The sequence below is a fragment of the Ursus americanus genome, chromosome 35, assembly GCF_024610735.1.
Source record: "Ursus americanus isolate L20-20 chromosome 35, mUrsAme1.1.p, whole genome shotgun sequence".
NCBI lineage: Eukaryota > Metazoa > Chordata > Mammalia > Carnivora > Ursidae > Ursus > Ursus americanus.
The window spans coordinates 2658854-2667898 of NC_142161.1; the positions used below are offsets into that span (position 1 = coordinate 2658854).

The 9045-nt window shown below is 47.7% G+C and overlaps 1 protein-coding gene across 1 annotated transcript; it reads right to left on the minus strand.

Annotated features, from left to right (window-relative positions):
- Positions 1 to 3073: 3073 nt before the first annotated feature.
- RNASE10 (ribonuclease A family member 10 (inactive)) lies at positions 3074 to 7973 on the minus strand. Its single transcript, XM_045784887.2, has 2 exons — positions 7850 to 7973; positions 3074 to 6494 (listed from the first exon to the last, which is right to left on the minus strand). The coding sequence occupies exon 2, from the start codon at positions 6457 to 6459 to the stop codon at positions 5842 to 5844; it is 618 nt and encodes a 205-aa protein (XP_045640843.2). The 5' UTR covers positions 6460 to 6494; positions 7850 to 7973; the 3' UTR covers positions 3074 to 5841.
- Between the last annotated feature and the right edge of the window lie 1072 nt (positions 7974 to 9045).

The window sequence follows — 9045 nt, forward strand, 5'->3', positions numbered from 1 at the left end:
GTCTGCCTTCAGCTCAGGTCATGATCCCAGGGTCCTGGGATTGAGCCCCGCATCGGGCAAAGCCTGCTTCTCCCTCTTACACTCCCCCTGCTTGTGTTCCCTCTCTCGCTGTTTCTCTCTGTCAAATAAATAAATAAAATCTTAAAAAATAAAATAAAATAAAGGATGCCTTCTTTTGTATTCCCCTACACCCTGACTCTCAGTTCCTGTTTGCATTTGAAGACCTTACTAACCCAGCTGCTCAGTTGACATGCAGTCTCACGCCAGGCTTCTGAGCTAGTCCTCATCTACCTGGACAAGCCCTATCTCCAGATCTCCCAGGGGGCACCGTGTCCAGTACAATATGTGGATGATCTCCTATTATGTGCTCTCTCTGAGCAAAGCATTCAAACTGGCACCCAAAAACTTCTCCACTTCCTGGGTACAAGAGGATATGAGGTTTCTCAGCCCAAGGCACAGTTATGCAAGACATCTGTCAAGTATCTGGGCTTGGGCCTCTCAGAGGGGACGAAGAAACTGGAAGAAGATAAGGTTTAGCCTGTTGCCTCCTACCCTGTCCCTAAAACCCTAAAACAAGTAAGGTGTTTTGGGGGGCATAGCTGGGTACTGTCGCTTGTGGATGCCAGGGGATGGAGAAATAACCCTCCCTCTTTATCAGTCAAGAACATCCAGACAGCCAGTACCCACCTATTAGTGTGGGACCTAGAATCAGGAAAAGCTTTTAAAAACCTCGGGGCCTTGCTCAGTGGCCCAGCTTTAAGTCTTCTTTCCGGGAAGCCTCACAACTTGTTTGTGACAGAAAGAAAGGGAATGGCCCTGGACATCTGAACCGAGGCCCTAGGGCCAACGCAACAGCCAGTGGGATTTTTAAGCAAAAAACTTGACTTGGTGGCCTATGGCTGGCCCGCATGTCTTAGCAGTGGTGGCCACTGCTCTCTTGATCCCAAGACTATGAAACTAAGTCTGGGACAAGCTCTTACTGTATACACCCCCATAAATTCAAGGCCTCCTAGCAGCTGATGGCAGTCCCTGGCTCACAGGGAGCCGCCTCTACGGTACCAGGCTCTACTGCTGGAGGGTCCAGTCGTGCAGAGAAAAGCTTGTTCTGCTTTAAATCCTGCACCTTCCTCCAGAAGAATGCTGCTTCTAGAACAACGCAGGTCAGGTGGTCTCTCATTCGGATTCCTCAGATAATAGAGGTGCTCTCCTCTTGGTGGGTGTCCCCCAGCTGTGACGTGGCCCATGGCCATTAACGGCCCCGCTATTAGTCATCTTTCTCCTGCTCCTTTTCGGACCTTGCGTTCTAAATGCCCTTATCTGATTTGTCTCTTCTCATTCAGAGTCCATCAGGCTACAGATGGTCCTGTCTGTGAAGCCACAGATGGAGACAGTCCCTCCCAACTTCTCCCGGGGACCCTTAGACAAAGCTCTGGGGACGAAACCCTGACTGATGCTTCAACAGCGTCCCCAGCCAGCAGGAAGCAGTTAGATCCTCAGTCTCCCCCTTTCCGTAATGGCGATTTGGGTCATCACTTCTTCAGAAGGGGGAATGCCAGGAGTTAGTTGGACAGCTAGGTAGTCAGGGCTGGGGGCCTCAACAAGAAAATATGGAGTGAGGACGGCTAAGATAAACACTACTGTCATCCTGTTCTGCAACTTTAGGCAGGACGGTACAAGCATTCCGCTTTGCAGCCTTTGCAGAAATGATTTCAGCAAACCGTCCTAAAATAAGGCAATTAACCACAAAGCATCTGTCCCTATCATGGGCAAGGGGCAGCTAAGACATAAGCCCCCAGATCAGCAAAAAAGGACCATCAGGACGTGGACATAAGCCTAAGAGGTAGACAGATATGTGCCCAAAGCCCTGGTTGGCACCATTCAGCACACCCTGGTTGCTTAAGACAGCTCCGCAAAAGAGCTCATAAAACCCCCTAAACTTAGAAACTCTCGGGCCCCCTTCCCTCTCCAGGGGCTTTATACTCTTGCTCATTAAACCTTGCTTTGCTGCCACCACTCTGGTCAGCCTCTTCATCCTTCGAAGCGTCGTGACCAAGAACTGCACGCACTAAAGGCGAAAATCCTGCAACATTTCCAGGGTGGTGTAAAATCCTTCTAAGGGTGGGTTCCTCTCGGGGGTGGGGGGGCTGCCCCTGTCTGTCTTTCTTCCGACCATCCTTCGTTACTAGTACATACATGCTTATCACAAAGGCAAAGAATCCAGAATCCAGTGAAAGTTGAATGTCCCCCTCAGGGTCCAGGAGAGCAAACTGAATGATGCCAGAAATTGGGAAGCAGCGAATGAAGGGAAGGGCAGGGACACTCCATTGGAATGACAGATCAACCGTTTATAAATTGGGTGATCTTCGTTGAGATAAACTTGGCCTCTCTGAGCCTGTTACTTCTCCTCTGTAGAATGGAGTCAATCAACTCTAGTATCCCGTCTTTACAGGGACTGTGCAAAGCCAAGTATGTGACAGCACCTAGCAGAGTGCCTGCAGAGGATAGTTTCCTTCCCGCTTCTCCAGAAAATAGCACACTGGGCCCTCTGAAATGTGAATCAGGCTGCACAGTATTTGGCGGGAGTCAGAAAACTTGCTCCTCTTCAATCATTTTTATAATTTCTGAGAAGGTTCTAGATAATCAACAAGCAGGTAATCTTTGATCAATAAATGTGCCAATGGGTGGCTCAATCAGTTAAGCGTCTGCTTTTGGCTCAAGTCATGATCCCAGGGTCCTGGGATCGAGCCCCACACCAGGCTCCTTGTTCAGCGGGGAGCCTGCTTCTCCCTCTGCCTGCCCCTCCCCCTGCTCGTGCTCTTTCTCTCTCTCTAACAAATTAATAAATAGAATATTTTTTAAAAAATAAAGGGTCAAGGGTCAATGAAGAATATAGAAGAAACTTATAGTTGCTTCTACAAAGATGCTTATGACTTCATTGGGTCATATATTGTATACCCAAATTAATTAAGAGCTGATTAACTTGTGTATGTAGGTCCACAATCCCTTACCTAAAACTCTTGGGGCCAATGCATTATGAAACTTAGAATTTTTCAGATTTTCAAAAGCAATAATGTGTAAGTGTGCATGTACGTACATGTGTGATATTACTTAAACACCCCTAGAGGAGTCTATCTGAGGCAGTGTTCATAAGCAAACACTGATATTTCTTCAGTGAAACGTGTAATGGGCATAGAGCATAAATGAAGCATAAAGAAAATAAATAGGCTTGTGTCATTAAATCAGTCAGATTTTGCATCTAAAGGAGTTTTGGAGACACTTTGAAAGAAACCCTTTCGGTTTTCAGAGCCTTGGGGATTTAGGAACAATAGGTAAGGCACTGAGGACCTGTTACACGGGCTAATGCATACGACGGAAAGTGTAAGGATGGAGCGCATTGGAGCTGAAGGAGTCGGTGGCAGTTTTGTGAATGAGCCAGCATTTGGGCTACAATGAGTTAATTTTCTGTCCGTGGTAGGTGGGGTGTGTCTTGTCACCTTGTGGGTCACAGAGGCTGTGTTTTCCTGCTTGAACCACTGGGAGCCCAAGAAGAGTTTCGTGAGCTGCTTTCCTAGGATAGTCTCCACAGTCAGAAGCCTGACCACCGAGAGTGTCCCAAGTGGAGACCAGAGGAGGAGACGAGGACAGTGTGGGAACGCTGAAGGGGAGAAGCTGGCAGGAACCTATCTGCGAATGAGAGAATACAGGCTTTGATTCCTAGCTAATCCCATCTCTTAATATTTTGAGCCAGACAATGTGGATCCTTTGGCTTTTGGTTAAGATGAAGTCAGGTTTGCAACCCTTTCACATTCCATCCGTAATCCTAAATGCCTTTGGCTTACCTCTGGACAAATTCCCAACATGGCTGATTTTCTCTGACATCCACTCTTCTTTCCTCTCCTCCCACCTCATTTCTCATTTTCTCCCTGGCCTGAGATAATCTTTTGTCTGTTTTCCCTGAAAGCGATTCTGCAACAGGAAGAGTAGGAATCTGCCCCAGCCTTGGCCTTGGCCTCGGCCACACTTCCTGCCCTTCTCCCCCACTCCCACCTCTCAAGGTCAGGGCAGGCCGCAGGTGCGGACACACTTCCTGCCCAGGAACACTGCTCCTGAACGGTTATTATTGCCAGAAGAGGACAGTGAGGTCTAAAGGGAAATGTTGAACCAGGAGAGTCTGAGAGAATACTAGAGGCAACACATTTAATGGTTGCCTGCTTGGGAGAACAAGAAAGATAAACGGAATTGGGGAACAAACGAAGAAAGAACAGGAAAGTAAAAGCCAGATCAGGGAAAGCCAAATTTTTTTTCTTTTCTTTTTTTTTCTTCTCTCCAGTCTCCCATTTATGTATGTCCCTGACTCTGGAATGTGTTACCGTCTAGTAAAAGAAGCAGAGGAGCCCTCTAGGGTGAGGGAATCTCAAAATTAAGTCACACAGCAATGTTCTCAGATTCCCTCTGCACCCCTGCATGTCTAACTACACTATTTCTTGATAGAAATTAATTCAGAGGAACTAGGCCAGCCACTTACATCCTCTATTTATTCAACCCCATAGTTTTCCCACTCCACAAATAGATGCAATCCCTTCTCTGCTGAAATTATTCTTTCACCAACGTTCTTCTGCAGAGCAAAAAGGGGGAAGAGGTGATGATTGAAAATAAGACTCCCTTGATCCTAACCAGTCTGTACCATTGAGCACCGAAAGTGAGCACTCGTCTGCTTTCCGGACATGGTTTGGAAAAGCGGCTCCCTTTCTCCGCCCTCTCTCTCCTGACCCTCCCTCCCTCCAGCTCCTTATGCCGGACTTTTTAGACCCTACGAGCAACATCTTCTTACCTGGCATAGCATAAATCATCAGTGTTGGCTGAATTTCTTTCTTTTTTTTTTTTTTTTAAGATTTATTTATGTATTTGAGAGAGCGTGCTTGCAAGCAGGGGCGGGGGGAGCAGAGGGAGAGAAGAGACTCCCCACTGAGGGCGGAGCTGGGGGGGTGATGCTCGATCCCACTACCCTGAGATCACAGCCCAAGCTGAAATCTAGAGTCTGACACTTAAGTGGCTGAAGGAATTTCTAAAGGGATTCAGAGAAAAAACAGGGAGAGCCCAAAAAGAAGAGGAAAAGGAAATCAAAGGAAAGGGTACAAAAGAAAAAACACAGAGATGGAAAAAGAAGCAAAACAAAGGCAGGTAGTAAAAGATGGGAGGAGGGAGAAGAGGGCCGAGGAGGGTCCAACCAGAGTGCTGTCCATGTTCTAGCTTAGTCTGCACCTCCACAGCACTTTCCCAGCAGACCCTAGGACGAGTCCTCTCTTCTGAGGGACTCAAGAAGAGAAACCTGGCCACGGGGCTCAGCAGGTGCAGTCACAGCTAGAGTCACTCATTTGCACCCGCAGCACAGGGTGCCATGCGGAAAGCCCAGGAGGCTCCTGTGATGGCCCTAGAGGCTCATGAACAGCAGGGAAGGACGTGGGTCCAGGATGCGTTAACCTCTCACAGTCCCCACCCAAAGGCAAAGAGACGGGGGAACAGGCTGATGACCGGGGTCACCGCAGAGACTAGAGCAGTTCCTCATTTATCTCTCTCCCGGGCAGGAGAGATGGAGGTCCCGCAAACACTACAGATCATTACCTTATTCTGCCACGTCTAACCCCAGCAGCAAAATGCAAGCCGGGGGAAACCTAGGGCGAAAGAAGAATTGTGTTTTCAGGGGAGAATGATACAGAGTAGGCCAGCCTCTCTTCCCAGAACCTTCTTATGCAGAACACCTGGGAGGAGAACGGTATGAGAAAGAAGAAACGGGAAGGAAAGGAAAGAGGAGAAGGGAGAAGAGGAAGAAGATAAGTCGCTTCATTGTCCAGACATTATCTGGACCTTCATGTCAGGACAGGATATAATAATACGCCTTTCAAAAATGAATGTGAGGTAACTGCAGTGAGGAGTGACCTGGCCTGGTTTGGACAGCCTGCAGAGTGTCAAATGGAAAGGACGGGAGCTTTTGTGGCATTTGCCCCCTTTGAGCTCACAGGCGACGACAGGACTGTTACAGACGGCCTTGACCGTATCCACATCCTCGTGGATGAACGTGTACTGGCTTATGCACGTGCGGTTGTGCTCCTTCAGCTTCTGGGCCATCAGGGTGTTGCACTCCCTGGCCATCAGGTCAGACCTAAGGTGGTCTTTGTGGCTGTGAAGGGGAGGCTCGTCTCTGAGCATCTTGCTTCCCCGAGCTTCGTCTTCCCCGAGGACGGTGTCTTCGGACCAGCCCGGTTGCACCCCTCCTTCGTTGCTAAGCAGCAAGGTTTCTGTAGTTCGGCTGCCCTCTCCTTTAGTGGCCTTGGTCTTGTCCTCTGAGTCGCTGGACCACAGCTCACTCAGGGACTGATCGCTGTCCTCCAGGACGGCTGCAGCCATCTGAAGGCCCAGCCCCAGGCCCAGCCCCAGGCCCAGCAGGAGCAGCAGCAGCATGAAGAAGATCTGCACCAGGGTCAGCTTAGTGGTTCCTGGAGGGCAGAAGGGAAACAGAAGGGCTGGCTTGGAGATGCAGCTTGGCTCGGGGAGGGACTCCAGACTCCCTAAACACTGGCGCCATAGCCTTTGGTCTCCTCTCCCTGCTCCGCGTTACCCTCTCCCCTCAAGGCAGAGATCCTTTCTTGTTCTTTCCCCGTTTCTCTCGCCCCCCCCCCCCACGACATTCCTGTTGCTGTGTAATAACGTGCGAATCTTGCCGAGCAGGAACGTGACCAGGAGAAGCAGTTCTGGAGTTGGTTCGGGGACGGGAAACAGTAGGGAAAATTGACCTCAAGTGGCTCCCACACTTCCAAATAACCCAAGAGAATGGTTGAAAAGACAAGCAAGTACTGTGTCATACTTTCCTTGAGAGAAATTCTTATAGAAAGCCTTATCCTTGGTAAAGGACTAGAATCACCATAGGATACTCTCTCTATTTTTATCCCAAACTAATTTTGGCTCATTCAAGTGTCTATTACTGTCCTTGCTACCCATCCTTTCCCTCAAAAGATAAAAAGGAATAGAAAAAGCACTATGGTCCATTCTTACTCCTAAGCCGAGGCTTCGTGATAGGGATGGGTGGCGCTTTGGGGGGGAGACGATGCCCAAATTCACATTTCAGGACCCTGTTAAAACTACCTCGTGTCATGCCAGAACCCTTCTACTACTAAAGATCTCTTAGCACCTGGGTATTTCCTGCGGATTAGTTTTGTACCCTTAGGGAAGAAATGGCATAAGAATGAAACCAAAAAAGAAAAAAAAACGTCCCCCAAACTGACCGGCTGGAGGTCCCCTGCTAATAAATATCCCAGCGAGTGCTAAGAGGAAGAACATGTATCTTTGTCCTGTGGGGCCAATTGCATCCCCCTATCAAAGAGAGAACATCCCCACCAAAAAAAAAAAAATTGCTGTAAAGAACATTGAGACCATTGATAAAATTAGGTTATAATCTGTGGAGTAGATAGGAGGATTATATCAATGTTTGATATACTGAATTTGAAAATTATACTATGATTATTTAAAAGAATATCTTCATTCTTAAAAAAATGAACCCTGAAATATTATGGAACAAAGGGCAGACTATATGCAACCTTCCCTCGAATGGTTCGAAGAATACATTGTGTGTACGTGCATACATGTGTTTACAGGGAAAGAAAATGCTTTTTTCTAATGTGGGGGAAATGTTTTTAAAATTATGTATCTGGATAGAGGGCATTCAGGAGTTCTTTGTATTATTGTCGTAACTTTCCTTTAAAGTTGAAAATATTTCAATATTTAGAAAATTTTTCTCAAGAGAAAGAACTTCCCAGGTTGTTCCCTGGGGCGCTCAACACTGCCTGGGACTTACCTCGACACCTGAGTAGCTGCAGACACCTTTGTGTTCTCCTGTTGCCCAGGCTCTTCCCTCCCAGGGTTTCCTTCCTTCTGAAAAGTGCCCCAGATGCGGGTCTGTAGAAAAATGGCCAGCGCCTGCTGCTCCCTGCGCTCTTAAACCCAGAATTAATTTCTCAGCCCACCCCCTTTCCATTCCTCCCACCAGCACTGAATCAACACTCACTCAATTCCCGCTGCTCCCACAAACGCTTTGAAGTAAGGCTATTTGGACATGGAGACAGACCCAGACATCCAAGGCAGGAAACGGCTCCAGCCTGGGAAACTGCAGACAGTTTTGTTTCGTCAGTTGTCCCCCTCCTGAGTTACACCCACTATCCTGAGCTTTATCGCAGCCTGAACTTGCCATGGAGCTCAAATCAAGTCATTGTTTAATATTCTCCACATGTGCACCCTTTAACCCTTTCCTGTCCTTTCTAGCACGTCAAGATCTTTGGCCTGTATTTGGGTCAACTCTCCAGCATGGTTATTTTGCTTTTTACATTTTAGACTTGGATCATGACTTAATTGGACCATTGGAATATTTGAGTCAATCATAAATGTGCACATACCTTAACCTATGAAGCCTAGCCCTGCCCTCCACTCCCTTCTCCCTCTTTCCAGCCCAACCACTAACCACGTTCCCATCAGAACATTCAGATTTTGCAAACCTGGTAATTTAGCCCCGGATAAGACCATATCCAAAGCAGCACCATCACTATCGGTCCCTGTAGTCTGAGTGAGCAAAACCAGGAGAGTGATGACGTCGATTCTATTCACTTCTGTAGCTAAAAGTGACAGCAGGAGATATTTTTTAAAGCACTCTGGAGATATTAAGGCACTACAAAAACCCTTTCTGGACATAAATAAGGCTCTTGAGGAGAATGTTTTGCTTTGTCATTTAGGTAGGAGTTTTCACATGGTGGTCCAGGAGCTGCCTCTGTGATCGGCAGGGTCCGCCTGGCTGAGCTTTCACAGTGCTGATGTTGATAATTTACAATAATTATAATAACAACCACAACCAATATTGAGCACTTACTCCACACTAGGCATGTATTACTTTTCACCGTCTATTTGCACCTGCTATCCCTCTTTGGTGTCCATTCTGCCCGTTATTTCTGGTGAGGTCTATTGGCAACACGAAAAGGGCAAGAATCCTCTGCTGAGCCCCCC